Source organism: Myxocyprinus asiaticus, chromosome 5 (assembly GCF_019703515.2).
Source record: "Myxocyprinus asiaticus isolate MX2 ecotype Aquarium Trade chromosome 5, UBuf_Myxa_2, whole genome shotgun sequence".
Classification (NCBI taxonomy): Eukaryota; Metazoa; Chordata; class Actinopteri; order Cypriniformes; family Catostomidae; genus Myxocyprinus; species Myxocyprinus asiaticus.
In genome coordinates this window covers 3543644-3564044 of record NC_059348.1, presented here as the reverse complement: position 1 = coordinate 3564044, position 20401 = coordinate 3543644, and the positions used below count along the sequence as shown (strand labels likewise).

The following is a 20401-nucleotide window of genomic DNA, read 5'->3' as shown; positions in this document are numbered from 1 at the left end:
GATTAAATATAGATGAACACAACTCATACTCTTTCTAGAATCATTCCCCATTGAATTACACTATGATTTAGTCGGAGATGCAGCTACTCAAATATACTCCTAAATGGTGAGTGCATGCCATAATGGGTACCTAGCTATTCAAAGAAACCAACAGCAGCATTCATTTATTTGAAATTTATAAGAGTTCATTAATCAGAACATAAAACACCAAAACTGTGGGTGCTGCAATGCATCCTGGGTAACCACAGTATTAGCACCGCAATATTATGTTATTTGAACAAATCCTGTTAAATCCACATTACTCAATATAAATTGTTTTGTCAATGGATTATTTAGTTGTCTCTAGGTCTGTCGCGATTATTAAATAAATCGTGGTTATTTGATCTAACAGCGGTTATTTGAGACAACCGCGATCATTGGGCATTCAAATTCCAATCTCATTTTAATGCCCAAATAAGGGAATTTTAAGTTAATATACTGTGTAAATCCCATGAATGGCGTGTTTGTGTATAATTCAGTTGAACTCAGAGCGTCACTGAGCCGCACCGCGGTGGTCAACCAGCTCCAGTCCGGAAGAGCGCGTGAAGCGCTCTGATGCCCGTGCTGTCAGCAGAGGCTGCACCAAACTCCCATGAAAATATAAACGAACAAGTATAAACTCTGATAGTGAATGCAAAGTGCTCCGGTTTCACTTTAAACGATCGTGTAATGGCAAATGTTCCTGGTTCATACACACTGTTTTAATGACACACAGTGACACAGAGGAGATGCATGCTCTATTTCTGTGGGGTGATAAAATGATGAAACGAAATCTCAAAGGTTTTACTTCATGACAAGTAAGGGCTTGTGGGTATAATCAGAGCATTAAAATAATGTGAGAAATGTTTTATTATTGCATAATATAATACAAATATAATATAAATATTATAATAATATATATACAAATATATATATTATTATAATATTTATATTATAATAATATATATATATATTATATATAATATTTATATATATTATATATATTAATTATAAAATATATGAGTTAAAAAAAAAGCGTAAATGTAAAATTGCCCAAAACTAAAGTTGACCAAAAAAAGAGACATATTTTAAGTAGAAATATTTTGATATTTAAAACATTATTTTTTATGTCATTCATACGTTTTTTAACTTTTAACACATTAACAAGTAACAAGTAACACATTTGCATAATGCCCGCCTCACCAACGCCCTGCTCAGGAAGCCTCTGAACCTCCTGGTAAGGGCCATTACATGCTCTAAGCGGCTGACCAATCACAACAGACTGGGCTTTTCGGAAAGGGGGGCTTTAAAGAGACAGGAGCTAAAACAGCGTTTCAGACAGAGGGTGAAAAGAGGTGCTGCAGCAATGTACAGTATGAGAAAATAATGTGGTTTTTGAACATTAAAGCATGTAAACCTATTCTAGTAGCACCCCAAAATAAAATTATGAACCTGTAAATGAGCATAATATGGGCTCTTTATAAGGAAACCATAGTTTATTCCTATTTTATTTTTGGATTTATATATTTGAAGTTAAATATGTAAAAATGACTTCTCAAGGTGTATGAAGCAAACATGCAGGGGAAAAAAAGCATACCTTAAAAAATAATGACAAATAATCATGAAAGCCCTTAACGAGACAATTAATCATCACAGCCCTAAAACAGACAATTAATCACCATAATCGCAGTTATTTGTTTGACAATTAATCATCAGCCAAATTTCATAATCATGACAGCCCTAGTTGTCTCATTAAATCTTAGTTGAATCCAATGTATTTACAGTCGGGTCAGCAAAGTGTCTTTCTTTGTGTTCACTCCAATTCTGAGTTTATATGAAATCAAAATTTTAAGGCAACCTGGTTTCTTACTTTTTTCAGTTAAACCAACAATACATTTTTAGTGTACCCTATTTGGGGGTTAACCTGTAACTGTAAATGTATTGATAGATTGTCATGCCATTGTTGCAGTTAATTTTCATAAATGGCATCGATAGAATGTAATGCGGGAGCAATACAGGATAGTTTACCACCAACATATTTAGATTAATGTAAATACTTTTCCTTTATGTTGTTCTGAATCTTGCACACAGAATTATAATATAGTTGCGCTGTGCCTACAAAGTGGAGTTTTAAAAATGATGTAATTAAAGATGGGAACACACACAAACTCTTTGGGTGAACTAGACATAGTCAGATGTGAAAGTGAAACTAAACAGGCACATTTGAGTTGAGACTTGAAATATAAAAGTGGAAATTTAGATAAAAAAATAAATAAAAAAATAGGGACTTAAATTTGGATCTGTTTCTCACCCACTCCTATTATATCGCTTCTGAAGACATGGATTAAACCATGGGAGTCGTATGGGTTACTTTTATGTTTCCTTAATGTGATTTTTGGAGCTACAAATATCTGATCACCATTCACTTGCATTGTATGGACCAACTGAGCTGAAATATTCTTCTAAAAATCTTTTGTGTTCAGCTGAAGAAAGAAAGTCATACACATCTGGGATGGCATGAGGGTGAGTAAATGATGGGAGAATTTTCATTTTTGGGTGAACTATTCCTTTAAATCAAACACCAATCACATGGCAATAATGAAATGTTTTTCTTTGGAAAAGTACAGCAGATCCATATTCTCATACAGTTTTAATGTTTTCATCACATGAGAACAAAAAAGGTCCAACAAATTCAGACCTCAAACTTTATATAGAACTTTTTTTTTTTTTTTTTTGACACGTCATTACACACAGTAAAAAGAAAAAGTATAATTTTCAAAGTCCAGTAGGCCTACTGAACGCGTTGCACTTATCAAGTATATGTAGTCATCTTAAAACAAGGACATCCATGAAAGTATGGACTCTTACAAAAGTGCATCTGAATTCAATTGAATGCAAAACTGGTCTACACTGTACATACAGTATTACACAAAGCGTCTGTAGCACACGACACATCAGTGACACATGTTGACTTCTGATAGGAATTGTGTAGCCAAACATATCAGTTTCTTTCATTTGATTCTGTCAAAGGCAAAGTAAGCCATATACAGACTTGAGCAGGCAGTAAACATTAATAACATAAATATACAATTCAGTGTGGATGGACAGCAAAAAACGTTTTGAAGTTGGGAATGGATCACAACTCCGTCTTGCTATTAATGAGCAAAACTTGAGTTTATTTTTTCTTGTTCTGATTTTGCATATATTGATCATCTCTTTCATACTTCATGTCACTCAGTGGTTGGTGTGTTACTAAGGTGTTCTACACGGGCAGGGAGGGTAGGTGATGATGTTTCAGACGTTTCCTGCAGTCATCTTCTCATTTCAGCTCTATCTGGTTGGCCATTTGTTCCATTTGTAATATTCATACACATTTTTTCTTTCACAATAAAAATGCAAAACTGTTTACAAGAGGAATAGCAAAACATGAAGGACTTACTTACAAAAAGTTTGTTTATATTAAACATTAAATGTCATAAATATCCTCAAACTTCGAATAACTTTGTATAGAACAAACAGCATTTTTATTTATTGTATTTATTTATTTTTTGACTGATGGTTTAGTGCAATGCAAAAAATGTTTATTGTTGACTGGGCCGAGATGGTTTGGGTGTGTTGATTCTCTTCATGCAGGTGTGTTGTTAGCTGCTGTGCGCACTCACACTGTGATTCTGAAAGAGAAAAGCAAACTGTAAGTTAATGAGCACTCTCACCTCAAAACATGCTTAACTCATACACTGTATCAATATTTAACAGTCATGTGATGTAATATTATGAATGCTAATATGATTCTGCACCATTCTGTGTTGATACTGACAAACAAGCACACCAGCTTACTTTAGCAGCTCTCGTTTAATACAGTTTGGTTGAAATTGAATGTATCCTGAAAATACTTAATTGTTTTGAGTAGGGAAAAATGGAATCATACAAATAAGTTCAAATAAATTAACCTTGATGAGGTAAACTTTTGAGTTCATGAAACTGACACATTTTAGGTAACCTGAATTGTTTTATTGTTTTGAGTTTAATGAACTTGTCTCTTTAAATTTACAGGAACTTAAATTTAACTCAAACTGGGCAGGGGATTTCTATTTCCCAGCATGCTTTGCATGGCACTTGACATGGAGAGTAAATGTTAAAATTAAGTGTTATATAACATGTCTTTGTGCAAGATGAACGTAAAGGTGGAGACTTGTGAGTGTTTAAAGTTTTGCTGTGTTATTTAGAAGAGTTTCTGTTATGTTCGAGTTTTGGGAGTTATGATTATGGTGGACAGTGGAGCTTCAGCAAAGCTTGAGGACAAGTATGCGTTAATTATGAAGATATTGTTTTACTCATTGAACAATTGTCATGCTATTCAAAGCATCATGCTACCAAGTATCATACATTCAGTATGTTACAGCATTATAGTACTTGCTAGCTACAGTAGGCTTTCTCTACTTGAAATATTTAAGTTGAGATTGTGCTAGTTTTAAATTTAGCCAAAGAGTTAAATACCAAGTGAAGTGCCATCAAGCTGTACGAGTTAGTGAAAAGCAATTAACATGTGTAGTACAAAATTAAAATCAGAAAGTTCCATTTACTTAAACTTGGGAGTTTATTGACTTAAAAAACTGATGTAAGTAGTTGCCTCAAGTTTTTTGAGTTCTGCTAATTTAGTATGTATGTAAGTATGCTATTGATACATAAGTGGCACCTTTCCCCTATGTTTTTGTTTTTATTTTTATTTGTTTTATTACTCTGGAACCTGCTTATTTATTTTGCACAATCGAAACCATGAAAATTAGGTAATAGACATTTAAATGAGCTTTTGTCTTTGTATTGTTCTTGTATACAGCTTGTTTTTGTTTTTCATTCTTGTAAAAAAAAAAAAAAAAAAAAAAATCCTGTTCATAGCTGTAAGGTCAGCAGAGTGCAAATTTTAACTGCCCGGCATACGTGTCATCAAGTGAACTTTGTCATATTTGCACATAGTGCAGGAATATTGGATCGCATTTATATCTGTTACCTTGGTCTGAACATAATCCCTGTTTTATGGAATTAAATAGAAGTGAATTATCACTACTTTCTGAGCATTTTTCAACAAAAAGTATTGTATTCTATATAAAAATGTATTTTATTTTTTCAGTTGCATGCAGTAAAAAGCAACATTAACGTATGGGCATAGTGTGTAAAAAAATAAAATATCCACTATTTATTCTATAGGGATATAAGGAAATTCAGAGAAATGCATAGAGGATCGAACATGTACGACATGTACAATTATGGGATTAAAACACAAAAAAATCTATTACTAATTACTTATTTACTCAGATTAAATGTAATCTGTTTTACTGTACATACTGCATATGTCTACTGCCTCATGTTTTAGTTGTGAGGGGTTCAGGAGAAGATTTCAGTAGATTTATCCTTATTAACAATGCCATAAGTAATTCAACAGGTGTCCTCACAAAACTGAAGCAAAGTAGCGTTTATTTTGTGGTAATAGAATCTCTTGTAAAAAAGTTCACATGAAGTTTACAGGAAGCAGAAGTGTGTCAGAGATCAAACGAATGCTTGTTTGGATTGTGCTTCTCCCAGTGGTGAAGAGCAGAGAAAGAGCGTGCTCACAGGCTGCAGCGAGCGTTTGTCACCGTCTCAAGATGATGTGTTTGCACACACACACACTCACAGGACGATGGGGTTTGTTTGCTTTCTGTTTCTGATGTACCTGCAACCATGTGTCACTCGTGAGTAATATCAGAGCGATCTTAAGAATAATCTCTACTGCCACAAATGGCTTTTATTTTTCTTGTGCTTCAATCTAAGTATACTTCAGTGCAAGTAGGCTTCAGAGATAATGAAAAAAATCTGAGTGATGTAAACTATAGGCTTTCTAACTGGGTTATTTGTTTAGTCCTCAGTGAATACTGATAAAACATTCACCCAAGTGAATCACATGCATCAGTTTTCATGTCGCGTCACTGTCATCAGTATGTTGAATGGTTTTGTGGATGTACTGTACAAAAAGAAGCCAGAATAAATGAATAGTTTGTCATCCTCCATCCAAAATAAATTATTTGTTAAACCAGCAGAGAAGGCTTTGCTGGTCCTTAGAGTTTGCAACTGATACAGGGGTGTGTGATTGTGTGGTTTGGTGTGTGTGACTGTGTTTTTGGTTGTATAGTGAGATGTGTGTTCCTCTGAGAGCTGATTAGGTTGAGTTTTACCCATCATGCTGTTGTCAGGTCAGTGGGAATGCTGGGACTCCTCACTGAGCTCATGTTTTAAGGGGGGAACGGTTGGGGCAGACTGTCTGTCACAGCTTTAGCAATGAGCTCAACCGTATAAATAAAACATCTCTGCATCTTTCCATCCTTATGACCCCTGACCTCTCTGACTGAGCTGAGAGAGCTGCAGTGTCAAGAACTGACAATCCAAAGAATACAACCTTCACTTTCTTGCAAATGTTCCACAAGAAATAAACAAACAAATAAATATAGATTTTCATTGGTGGGTTTGTATTTGTGTAATTCTTTCATAACCCTCCATGACCCAGAACAAAGTTTTTTCAGTACGGCCATGTATCAACTGGAAAACTAAAAGTGCCATAAAAGTCATCAAGACTAGAGAGATGTCAGTGCCTAAGGTCATTTTGATTGCACCATAATTGCTGTCATGGACTTGAGATTTAGAAGCAAATGTGATACAATGTGTGTTAGATATTATTAGAGAGTTGCGTCTTTACTATTTAAAGTAGATAGGGATGTACTTTGCATGAATTGAAAATACCTACCTTGGGCACTCCATCATGCATGCCATATCTACAGCTATCCATATGTCCTCTCCCATTTAGCATTGTGGACAGCGTTCTTTGACTTCATCTTATGGCTGAGTATTGATACAGGTTTCGAATTCTTTTGGGTATATTTCAGTTATAATGTCCACTTTGCTAACATACTGTATAAAGGGCATTCTCCCTCAGCTAATGCTGTTAAATATACAGGAGACGTTCTAATGTAGTACATTGAGAAAATATCAATTATAATGGTTTTTCATCATTTTTAATCACATTTTAACTTTTTTTTTTTTTAAATGTACCATGTATTCCATCAATAAATATGATCTTCATTCTTGAATATATTCATAATTCACATTTTATGTTTTTTAAATATTTATTGACTATATATACACTCACTGTGCAATCAGATGCACAGGTAAATGTCTAAACCTGCTGGGCATTATTGCATGCAGCACCTCCACCGGTGCTTTCAGTTGTCCAGCTACGGGGTCATCAGCCGGGAGCCACCTATCACGGATGTTTCGCCCCATTAATCCTGGAACATCTCCTGGTCGTGGGGCAGTGGTCAGGGATTTCTCCCTGCCACCCCCTGCTGCTGGACACCGGATCCTTTCGATTGCCTCTCATTCTTGCTTTCCCATCAAGATATTCCTCCATTCCCATCGAGACATACCATACAACCAGGGTTCAATACACCCCCGCCCCTCCCATGAGCAGATCTACCCAACATCTAAGGCTTCTCCTCTGCCTACCACCTGTCCTTAAACCAATCCTCCAACAGATTAAGTAGGAGAGCGATGTGAGAGGTGAACCGTGAGACTGCGTCAGCCGCCCCTCCAATGCCTAGCTTGGCCTGGTTTCGCTCCCCCACTCAATCCCCCTCCAGAAACCCCCAGATAAGGACTGAGTGGGTCAGTGGAAATAATTCATCCCCACCCCTTTCCTTTTCTACATGCTACCTCCCCACATATTGCAATTGTTCCCTATTCCTACTTTCTCACACCCCACATTTCATCATTCATTCTTAACCATAGCCAGAAGCTCCCTTTTTCTGCTTCTTCTGCCATTCCCTTCATAGACTTCTTCAATGCTGATCCAAAGATACCAAAGTTTTTCAACAGGTGCTGCATTGATGTTCCAATAAATCCTCGACACACGACCTCCACAGGGTAAGTGGCAGCCCTCCTTCCATTTTCCCTGCACTTGGTGGCCAGATCAGCATATTTTAGCTTCTTCCTCTCATAGGCTGCCTCCAGTCCCTCTTTCCATGGGACAGTAAGCTTATTAGGAACACTATACTAATACTAACACTGGGTAGGGCCTACCTTTGCTCTCAAAACAGCCTCAATTCTTCGTGGCATGGATTCCACAAGATGTTGGAAACATTCCTTTGAGATTCTGGTCCAAGTTGACATGATTGTATTACACAATTTCTGCAAATTTGTCAGTTGCACATTCATGCTGCGAATCTCCCTTTCTACCACATCCCAAAGGTGTTCTATTGGATTCAGATCTCGTGACTACGAAGGCCACTCAAGAACAGTGAACTCATTGTCATGGTCATGAAACCAGTTTGAGATGACCTTTGCTTTGTGGCATGGTGCATTATCATGCTGGAAGTAGCCATCAGAAAATGGGTAAATTGTGGCCAGGAAGGGATGCATATGGTCAGCAACAATACTCAAATAGGCTGTGGCGGTCAAACGATGATTGATTGGAATTAATGGGCCTAAATTGTGCCAAGAAAACATTCCCTACACTATTACCCCACCGCCACCAGCCTGGACTGTTGACACAAGGCAGGTTGGGTCCATGGATTCATGCTGTTGGCACCAAATTCTGACCCTACCATCTGTGTGCCTCAGCAGAAATCAAGATTCATCATCCAGTCTTCAACTGTTCAGTTTTGGTGAGCCTGTGCCCACTGCAGCCTCAGCTTTCTGTTCTTGGCTGACAGAAGTGGAACCCGACATGGTCTTCTACTGTTGTAGCCAATCCACCTCAATGTTCAACGTGTGTCATGTGTATTTTGTTGATTCATGTTTTTCATGTCTTTTATTTTGAAAAGTTTATTTCCTGTTTCATATCATGTGTTCCCTAGTCAAGTGATGTCCTGTTTTCCCGCCATGTTCATGTGTCTTGTTTTCATTGGTTCATTGTTTGATTTTCTTGTTTTGAGTTCTGTTTGTTCATTGGTTTATGTTCTCCCATGTCCATGTATTTAAGCCCTCAAGTTTTCCATTGTTGGTCGTCAGGTATTGTGATTGTAACATTGTTGGATAGTTCATGCCATGTCAAGTCATGTTTTGTTTATGTCAAGTCTATGGTCAAGTCATGTCATGTCAAGTTAAGTTTAGTTAAGTCGTTCATGTTTATGTTTTTTGTTCAAATTTATATCTGGCGCCAACAGTTATGCCACAGTCAAAATCATTGTGATCACATTTTTCCACGTTCTGATGGTTGATGTGAACTTTAACTGAAGCTCCTGATTTTATGCGTTGCACTGCTGCCACATGATTGGCAGATTAGATAATCGCATGAATAAGTAGGTGTACAGGTGTACCTAATAAAGTGCTCAGTGAGTGTATTTTGTTACATGTTTAATGTTAACTAATTTTTTTTTTTTTTTTTTACTATTAAACTAATTTTTACTATTTACATAATATGGCATTATATTTAATTTATATAAGTTAATTATATTTAAGTATTTACATTTATATGTAGATGAGAACCACTGGACTAAAGAGATGGTTATTGTCTACTAAATAACTTCTTTATTTCCTGAGGGTTTACTTACAGAACACCTCTAATGGAACATCTTGTTAGGGAGTTTAACACCTTTATATTATTATATTAAACCTCACCAGTTTCAACAAGTCTATTGTTGAGAGCAAGTCCCTACAGCAGATGGAGAAGTCTGAACAGCACTGACTTCAAAACATATTGTAGGTGTTCATAACATCTTTGGTATCTAAACCATGCAATAAAGAAAGCACTGAAACCATAAACCCCATAAACACTCACCTTACTTTGAATACTCAGGGGGAATTCACTAAGAATGCATTGCACCTGGTAAAAACGCTGTGCATTTGCACCCTATTCACTGAATTTCAACACAATTTCACAATAGTGCAGCTTTTCCTGTAACAAGCTACATTTGCAAACAAAATGCTACATTTGTCACATTGTATTATGAACACATCAATGGAGCCGATGGAGTAATCAAACACAATCACTTAAACCGTCCTCTCTCTGATGCAGTGCTGGGAAAACCAAATCATTTAAGTGAATTGGTTCTCTCGGGAGTTGTGGGCCCCTGGGCTTCAGCCCGTTTAAGCCTGTGTGTTAATGTGCCCCTGCCCTCACAGCCTTAAAGGGACTTTGCCTCCTATTTTGAAGTGAAATATGTTGTTAATTGCAGCTGTTTATCACTTTATTTCAATTCTGTTATATAAAATTTATTTTCATAAATGTAAAATGTATAAATGTACGTTCAATTTAATGTTGTTACTCTATATGTTTAACACTTATGAAAAGTGACCAGGGTTTTACTGTTGTAATACTGTAGTAAACATTAACAATGTTTTTGGTGGAAACCATGGTTTTGATACAATTAACCATGGTTTTACTACAGTAATACTGTAAAACCATGGCTAATATTCATAAGGGAATGTCACCCTAATTAAATATATAACTATCAGGTGATATTGTTAAAGTTTGCATTCAGAACTGATTAAAATTATATTGTATCATCTGATTGATATATATATCTAAAAATGGTTTGTTCTTTAAATAGCTTCAATGTAGTTAGCGACTTATTGTTAGTAGCTTGTAGTGCAGTGAACTTTTTCTTTTTAAGAGAGTTGCTTGACTGAGGTATAACCACTTTAAGTTATGAGTAGCTAGTTTGGGAAGCTACAGTTTCAAAGCAGCTACACCTACACTGGGCGCAATCTAATTTACATAGAAGGGAGGCATTTTTACATGGAAATAAAATGACAATGACTTCATTTAAATACTAAAGACACAGCGCTATTTCAGCAGTGATTCCTCTGCTTAAACTAGATTGTGTGTGGTTAGTGAATAAGACTTAGGTTTTTGTGTTGAAATACCACACACAAAAGTGGCACAACTGTTTAGTCGCCCCTCAGTAGGCTACCTTTCTTTGAATACTAGTTGCTCAAGTCAACCTTGTACACTTGTACACAACCCTATTCACCATGTACACTTTAATTATCAACTGTGCTTATGTTTGAGGGGGAATAACTTTTGATGCAATCCTATGCACATGCAGTCCTTCTCAAAGTGCAATAATGCACTATACTGTGTACTGTTTCATACTGTATATCAGAGTCCTGCACATGGGTGAGTACCCGACGGGTGAACCGCTAATATTTGATTTAACGGGTGGAAAACTATTTACATTGTCATTTGCGATGTGGGTGCGGGTCGGGAACCAATAGGCTCGGGCGGACTGCAGGTGAAACAGCCAAGGCTATTTAAAATTTTTTTTAATTTGTCACCACAACCATATACAGGCAAGCAGATGAGCCCAGAATGAGAATGGGATGAAATCGCTTAATGTGCAGCTTTGCGTGTTGCGTTCAGATTGTGGGCTCATCTGCTTGCCTGTACATAAAATGCATCATCAATAAAGTGCATACTGAATTTGGTCTTCAAATATCACTATTTTAGTACATTAAGCCACGTTAAGCGTTTTAGAATGTCCCCGTTACGTGTCTTTTTTTCTTAAATGCTCCAACCCAGAGTGCCTGATGTTAGTTTGATTGCTTGTTAGTTTGACATGAGCAATTAAAAAAAAAATTGTCTACCTGATGTAGTATATTTATTTTAATGCGGGTGCAGTTCGGATTGCGAAGTTAAACAGTTCGGGTCGGGTACGGAAGTAAATTAGTGCTGCTGTCGGATAATGGGTCGGGTGTTCCGTTTAGTACTTAAGTACTTCTGTTAATCAGAAAACAATATACAGTAATCAGAAAACCCGCGGGTGCGGGTTTACAAAACAGGACCAATGCAGGACACTGCTGCATATGTTTTCTGTATATTGTGCACATTGTGTACTGTTTTCTGATTAACAGTTTTTGTTGATTCATTCAATTAACAAAGAAAAGCAAAACATATTCACAGAATCAATATTTAACCCCCACTATTAACCCGCCACCTCCCAATCCCCAACCCCACCCTGACCCTCAACAAACATCCCTGTGGTCACACATGAGTATACACACAAAAAGAAATTATATATATAAAGTTGTGCTAAAAAGTTTGCATACCCTGGCAGAAATTGTGAAATTTTGGCATTGATTTTGAAAATATGATTGATCATGCAAATTTAAGGATCTTTTATTTAAGGATAGTGATCATATGAAGCCATTTATTATCACATAGTTGTTTGGCTCCTTTTTAAATCATAATGATAACAGAAATCACCCAAATGGCCCTGATCAAAAGTTTACATACCCTTGAATGTTTGGCCTTGTTACAGACACACAAGGGGACACACACAGGTTTAAATGGCAATTAAAGGTTAATGTTCCACACCTGTGGCTTTTTTAAATTGCAATTAGTGTCTATGTATAAATAGTCAATGAGTTGGTTAGCTCTCACATGGATGCACTGAGCAGGCTAGATACTGAGCCATGGGGAGCAGAAAAAAACTGTCAAAAGACCTGCGTAACAAGGTAATGGAACTTTATAAAGATGGAAAAGGATATAAAAAGATATCCAAAGCCTTGAAAATGCCAGTCAGTACTGTTCAATCACTTATTAAGAATTGGAAAATTCGGGGATCTCTTGATACCAAGCCAAGGTCAGGTAGACCAAGCAAGATTTCAGCCACAACTGCCAGAAGAATTGCTCGGGATACAAAGAAAAACCCACAGGTAACCTCAGGAGAAATACAGGTGTGGTTGTTTCAAGGAGCACAATACGACGATACCTGAACAAAAATGAGCTGCATTGTTGAGTTGCCAGAAAGAAGCCTTTACTGCGCCAATGCCACAAAAAGCCAGGTTACAATATGACAGACAACACCTTGACACGCCTCACAGCTTCTGGCACACTGTAATTTGGAGTGACGAGACCAAAATAGAGCTTTATGGTCACAACCATAAGCGCTATGTTTGGAGAGGGGTCAACAAGGCCTATAGTGAAAAGAGTACCATCCCCACTGTGAAGCACGGTGGTGGCTCACTGATGTTTTGGGGTTGTGTGAGCTTCTAAAGTCATGGGGAATCTTGTGAAAATTGATGGCAAAATGAATGCAGCATGTTATCAGAAAATACTGGCAGACAATTTGCATTCTTCTGCACGAAAGCTGCGCATGGGATGCTCTTGGACTTTCCAGCACAACAATGACCCTAAGCACAAGGCCAAGTTGACCCTCCAGTGGTTACAGCAGAAAAAGGTGAAGGTTCTGGAGTGGCTATCACAGTCTCCTGTCCTTAATATCATCAAGCCATTCTGGGGAGATCTCAAACGTGCGGTTCATGCAAGACGACCAAAGACTTTGCATGACCTGGAGGCATTTTGTCAAGGCGAATGGGCAGCTATACCACCTGCAAGAATTTGGGGCCTCATAGACAACTATTACAAAAGACTGCACGCTGTCATTGATGCTAAAGGGGGGAATACACAGTATTAAGAACTAAGGGTATGCAGAATTTTGAACAGGGGTCATTTATTTTTTTAATTGTTGCCATGTTTTGTTTTATGATTGTGCCATTCTATTATAACCTACATTTGAATATGAATCCCATAAGTAATAAAAGAAATGTGTTTTGCCTGCTCACTCATGTTTTCTTTAAAAATGGTACATATATTACCAATTCTCCAAGGGTATGCAAACTTTTGAGCACAACTGTCTATATATATATACATATATATATATATATATAATCACACACATTTAAAACTCTACTTCTCTCTCCACTGCCCCTCCCTGAGAGCCCTCCAAGAATGTCAAATAGCTGCCCCATTTCCCATCGAACGAATCCAAGTTCCCCAACCTTCTACATAACACTTCCTCGAAAGCCGCCACCCTCCCCATCTCCATGCACCACTCTTGAAATGAGGGTGCTCCAGCCGACTTCCATTCCCTTAAAACAACCTGTCTGCTGATCATAACACTGGTTAGGACCCAATTTTTTATGTGTTTATCCCCTATTCTGGTGACCGCCCCATCACCTAAAATACAGAGTCTGGAGCAAAATGAAATTGGAGTGCCCAATATGGCACACATAAAACTCTGAACCTTCAACCAAAATTCTTGGATCTTAACACACCACCAAAAAACATGGGTTGTGTCTCCATCTTCTGATTGGCATCGCCAGCAGGTGGGTGTGTCTTTAAGACCAAGCCTACACAATCTAGAGGGGGTCCAATAGAATCGATGTAAAATCTTGAATTCCATAAGGAGCACCCTTGTGTCTCTAGATGCAGACTTGATGTTTTTTAGAATCCTAGCCCACACTCCCTGCTCCAATACCAAGTTTAAATCTTTCTCCCATAATCTCTTGATAGAAGTTAAAGCTCCATCCCCCAGTCTCTGAATTAGAAAGGAGTAATACACTGATGCCTCATGACCTTTTCTAAAAGCAGTAATCACCATTCCCAGAGTATCTGACGCTTTAGGGGGGTGTACTCCCAAAATTAGTACAGAGCAGATGGTGCAGCTGTAAATACCTAAAGAACTAAGATCTGTAAATCCCAAAATATTGAACCAAATTTTCAAAGGATCTCAACACTCTACTATCATATAGGACACCGAATGTATTAACCTCCCTCACAATCCACTCTGACCAGCAGAAAGGGGACTTATTAATACATAATTTTGGGTTCTGCCATATGCTCGAGGCAACATTTCAATAAATGTCTGAATTAAACACTCTGGACCCTTTTGTCCATACCAAGTGCAAATGCGAGATAACGGGGTGTAACTTAACTTCTCCAATTAGTTTGATAGAAAGGCTTTGCAATGGCGAAATACTGGCAAGAACTTCCTGTTCAATACAAAACCAGGGAAGGGCTCACTCAGGTGGACGCAACCAATGAGCCAAATGTCTGTGACCGAATGCATAATAATAAAACAAAACCTTGGGTAGGCCTAGCCCACCTTTGTCAATCGGCCTATGCAATTTACTGAAATGGGGCATTTACCATTACAAATGAAAGACTTTGCTATGCTATCAAATTGCTTGAAATAAGAAAGGGGGACATTTATAGGGAGAGACTGTAGCAGGTAGTTGAATTTTGGAATACAATTCATTATAATAACATTAACCTTCCAAATCATAGATAAATGTAATGAAGCCCACCTGCCCACATTGCTCGAAAAACTTTTTATTAAAGGGTCAAAATGAACTCTAACTGAATCACACAAATTTGCTGGGAATAAAATCCCCAAATACTTAATGCCCTGTTTGGGCCATTGGAAGGCACCTGGCTGAAAAGCCATTAACGGGCAGTACGCTGTCAGAGCCAAAGCTTCGGATTTAGACCAATTAACACTGTGGAGGCAAGGCACAGATCTAGTAGGGTCGGAGACTAATAATAAAATATCATCTGCGTAAAGCAAAAGTTTATATGCCACACCTCCCCCCACCACCCCTGGAAAATCATCCTCCTTTCTTATTGTTCCAGGGCAAGACAGTCAATAATGGGGAAAGAGGGCAACCCTGCCAGGTGCATTATTTCCGAGTAAAATAATCTGAAATTAATCCATTCTTTTGTACCGCCATTACCGGGTGTCTATGAAGTAACTTAATCCAACCAATAAAAGCATTCCTGAACCCATACATTTCCAAAATCTTAAAAAGATAATCCCATTCTACCATATCAAATGCCTTTTCGGTGTCAAGTGTGATGGCAGCGACTGGAATCTGATAATTTGCCACTGACCACATGATATTGATGAAACGCCTAATGTTATCAGAAGAGCTACGGCCCCGAATAAACCCACCTGATCTATATGTATAAGAGATGTCATAACTTTACTTAAACGGTTAGCCAAAGTTTTTGACAATATTTTAACATCTAGCTGGATCAGGAAAATTGGACGGTAACTCTTACACACACTTGGATCTTAGTCCTTTGTAAGAATCAGACTAATCCGGGCTTGTATCATTGTTGGCGGAAGCTTTCCATTCTTTAAAGATTCCGTATAAACTTCTAGCAAAAGTGGAGCCAATTCTGTAGCATAAAATCTAAAAATCTCAGCAGCAAAGCCATCTGGCAAAGCCATTCTCTGAGGCCATCAGATGACATTCGCCGCTTCAGCTATGCTTCGGCACTTTTAATATTCCCTTCCAACTCCACGAGTTCTCGTGCTTTGGATTTTTTGGTGAAAGCAGCATACTGTATGATCCGGCCCCTAAGAACTGCCTTAATTGCCTCCCAAGCCACACCCACAGAAGATACTGAGGACTAGGGCTGCCCCCTGATAGTCGACCAAACGTTAGTCGATGAGAAGAGTCTTGGTCGACCAAGTTTTGATTGGTCAGTTAGTCGCAGAAAAAAAAAAAAAAAAACTCCACAGGAAACCAACGGTATTACCGCTGGTTGGTCAATAGGTGGTACTATGCCGTAATTTTTGTTAAGCAGGGTTAGGGTTAAACCTACACAATAAAGCAAGACACCTTGATTTCAAACTTTGAACTTTATTTTTTATTTATTTTAACAAAAAATTCAAATGAAACTGGAAAAAAATTAAGTGCAATTAAAATGTGTTGTTCAACTTTTTGAAATATGGCTTTACAACAGTTGTGAAGGGCAACATCTCTCTGGCAAAGAACCTACTTCATCTGTGCATTCTCTACCGGTCGGGTATTTCGTTGTCCGGAAAAATACATCATGTGTGTGAATAAATTAGTTTTGTTCCCTCCTTCACGGGCTGAGGGATCGTGAATATTCTTGCTTTAGTGATTTTGCATTGAAAATTAAATTATTTAAAAAACGAAAAACTTAAATCAAATACATTTCTAAATTCAAATTGCGACCCAAACGAAATGAAAAAGCAAATAAAATAATGAAGTGATAAAAAAAAAAAATTATATTTTTATATATATAAGTAACCACCTTTCCATTTACCGGCAAGTATCCTCTAAACATGCAGGTGGAAAATTACGTACACAAATGAAGACATAAAAACAACTATAAAGGTAAAAATAATAATTATAATGATGATAATAATCACTGAAATATAAATCATAGTTCGAAGGGGAATGTGTTTTTGTATTATTTTATGTTTTAATCACAGATGTATAGGCTGCAGAGTTGTGTTCACAATTAACTGCTCTGTGGAAATAAAGTGAGCTGAACTCAAAGCACCTCCTGAGCTGAGATGTCTGAGGTCATTTGCAGCATTCTCATAGACGATACTGTTCTTGCAAAAAAAAAATAAAAATAAAAAAATCAGAAGACCGAAACAAAGAAAGAGTGAGAACCTTTTACATGCGCGTTCCACGAGACTGCTCACCTCCGAACAAACATACATGCACATAAACGGCTTTTCTATCATCTGTTCTTAATAATATAATAAAGTGTGTTTCTTCAAGCACGTGTCTGTGTGCCATGGGGCAAATTATTTGTAATATTAATTTGATAATAATAATAGCCTAATAATAATAATAATTTAATACATTAATGGGAAAACGAGCCAAATATCATCTTGACATGTCAAAGGCATCAGTTATTAGCGATCACGCTGACCATCATCAATCCCCGAGTCTGTCGGCACAATCCAAATGTGCATTTCTCTCTATAAACTAACTAAATGTTCAGACAGCCTCCTTGCTGGTTTTTCCAACACATTCAGAATCATTACTGCTTTTACCAGCATCGTTGCAGCTCGTTTCGAGCGTGCGCTTGTAAAATTTATATTTTAAAGGCTCATTATTACGGTTTAGTATTTCTCTATAATGTAGAACAGTGTTAGCAATGTTACTTATAACATTCTTTCTCAGCCCTGGAACTCAAACCATTTTCTGATGCCCCCCCAAAAATATATATAAGTAATTAAATTAATATCATAAATGTGCGACTAGTCGACTAATGGCTTAATTTAATGCCTACTAGTCGACTAGGAAAATCTTTGGTTGGGGGCAGCCCTACTGAGGACCAGTTGGTCTCCATATTAATATTGATTTAACACTTTAACATTTGTTGGAATTCAGGATTTTGCAAAAGGGATACATTAAAGCACCAACTATATGATTTCCTTTTCTCCATATGTAGCAACACCTCTAAACACACCAGGGCATGATCTGAGACTAAAATGTTTCCAATTGAGCAATCAACAACAGATGAAATAAGGAACTTAGATATAAATAAAACTAAATCTATTCTAGAGTAAATCTTTTGGACTGATGAAAAAAATGTATAGTCCCTATCAGACTATTAGTCCCTTCAAAAGTCTCCAAATATCTGTAAGACCAAGCTTTTTACACATCCTGTGAAGTGTCAATGTTGCTCTTGCACACTTTTGCTTCACTATGATCAAGGACTGAGTCCATCAACAGATTAAAGTCTCCTCCCAATATTATATCATGAGGGGTGCCAGTGGCTTGCAACATCCCTTCAAGATCTATAAAAAAGCCCTGATCATCAACGTTAGGTGCGTAAATGTTAGCCAAAATAAGATTTTGCCCCTGAATTTCTGCTAAAACAAAAATGACTCTTCCTAATTTATCTTTAATCTGTCTGAGACATTTGAATTGTAGATGCTTGCTTATCAGTGTAATGACTCCCTGCTCTTACTTGAGCCAGCACTAAAGAAAACATATCCACCCCATATCTTCCCAAATTTTTCAGCTTCTTGCAGGGAAAGGTGCGTTTCTTGAAGAAACACTATATCATATTTCTTACGCTTAAGAAGAGAAATAACCTTCCTTCTTTTTATGGGGTGCCCCAACCCATTCACATTCCATGTGTAGAGAGAATCCACTCATATTAACATTTGACATTTGAGAAAAAATAGATTGTGTGTCAAAAACAAAATTATAAAGACCACATTCCAACATTGGTGCAACAATCAAACCCCGAACTTCCTCCAGAACCAAACAAACAGAAAAAAGAAAAATGTGTGCATTAACATCCATCCCTCCAAACTCAAACAAATCCAACAAGTCCATGTACACCTATGAGAGCCCCGCGACAACCTTACTGTCGGATTGCTCAAGTCCGGTGTTTCTATACAAATTTTGTGAGACAGAATTACACAACAAAAGATACACTATAAAACAAACTCCAGCCAATAGGTAGAATAAACACAAAGAGCATGTAGATTCATCCACAAAATTGTCCTGAAGGTGTGTTACTCCACAAAACAAACTCCAGCCACTAGGCGGAACCAGCACAAAAAAAAAAAAAAAGGCGTTCAGTTTCCTCGGCAGTCAAACGAATGTTCAGTGGGCCGGCCAATTGGGCTGCTACATGAGAGCAACAAATGACCTAATCACTCCAATGTCGTGCAAGAAATACTCTACAAAACAAACTCCAGCCAATAGGAGGCATAAGCACAGAGAGCGTGCAGATTCATCCACAAACTGTCCTGACGGAGTGTTACTCCACAAAACAAACTCCAGCTGCTAGGCGGAACCAGTACAAAAAGAAACAAAAAAGGCCTTCAGGTTCCTCAAACAGTCAAGTGAATGTCCAGTGAGTTCAGTGAATGTTTGTGAGTACCACAAAATAACTTACTCACTCCATTGACTTTATGAAGGACATCGCTTGCTTTGAGCATGTGAATATTTTATGGCCATCCTTAGCATCTATTCTCAATTTGGCCTGGAATATCAGCGCAAATGTGACCTTCCATTCTTTGAATCGATCATGTTTCTCTCTTGTTGAATTCGCAAAGTCTGGGAACAAGAAAATGCTGTGGTTCTTCCAAAAAAGCCTTCCTTTACTCCTCGCCTCGCGTAACACAAGATCTTTATCAGATGATCTCAGAAACTTGGCCAGAATTGATCAGGGCCTGTCTCCCTCAGCAGATCGCCGAGCCGGAACTCTGTGAGCTCGCTCGATTTCCAGCTTATGGCCTGTTATGTCGAGCAGACTCGGAAAGAGCCCATCCAGAAATTTCACCATATCCTGAACCTCTTCGGCCTCAGGAATTCAGATGATTCAGACGTTATTCAGCCGGCTATGGTTCTACATGTCCTCCAACTTCTCCCAGACATGCTCCAAATCCACCTTGGTCATTAGCGGACTAGCAGATAACTCCCTCTCCGATGACTCCAGATAATCGATCCGCTTCTTGACATCCCCCACTCTTGTAACCACCTCAGAGAATTTTGTCTCCATGGCAGTGATCGATCAACGTATTATAGCAAGATCCTCCAAGTCAGCAACAACCTTTGTCAGCATTGCTGACATGTTCAACATCTCTCGCCGAATTTCCCTTATTTCTCCAACCAAACTGGCTCCCTGGCTCGGGGCTTTCTCGGGGGTATCAGCAAAAGACTCTGGAGTTTTTTAATGCCTCCAGAGCCTGAGGATTTTGAATTATTTGACATATTGTCCTCCTAGAACCGTTATGGAACAGAGAGTATCGAATCTCACCGGTTTATGTCATTAATAGTG

At 37.8% G+C, this 20401-nt stretch overlaps 1 protein-coding gene across 4 annotated transcripts in view; it reads right to left on the bottom strand.

Moving 5' to 3' along the window:
- Positions 1–2622: 2622 nt before the first annotated feature.
- LOC127440711 (zinc finger protein 521) overlaps positions 2623–20401 on the bottom strand; it is a 239047-nt gene continuing 221268 nt past the window's right edge. For all 4 annotated transcript variants that reach the window (XM_051697464.1, XM_051697460.1, XM_051697461.1 and 1 more), the window contains one exon: positions 2623–3689. In XM_051697464.1, coding sequence (XP_051553424.1) covers positions 3660–3689 — 30 coding nt within the window. In that variant the 3' untranslated portion in view covers positions 2623–3659. The remainder of the gene's footprint in view (positions 3690–20401) is intronic.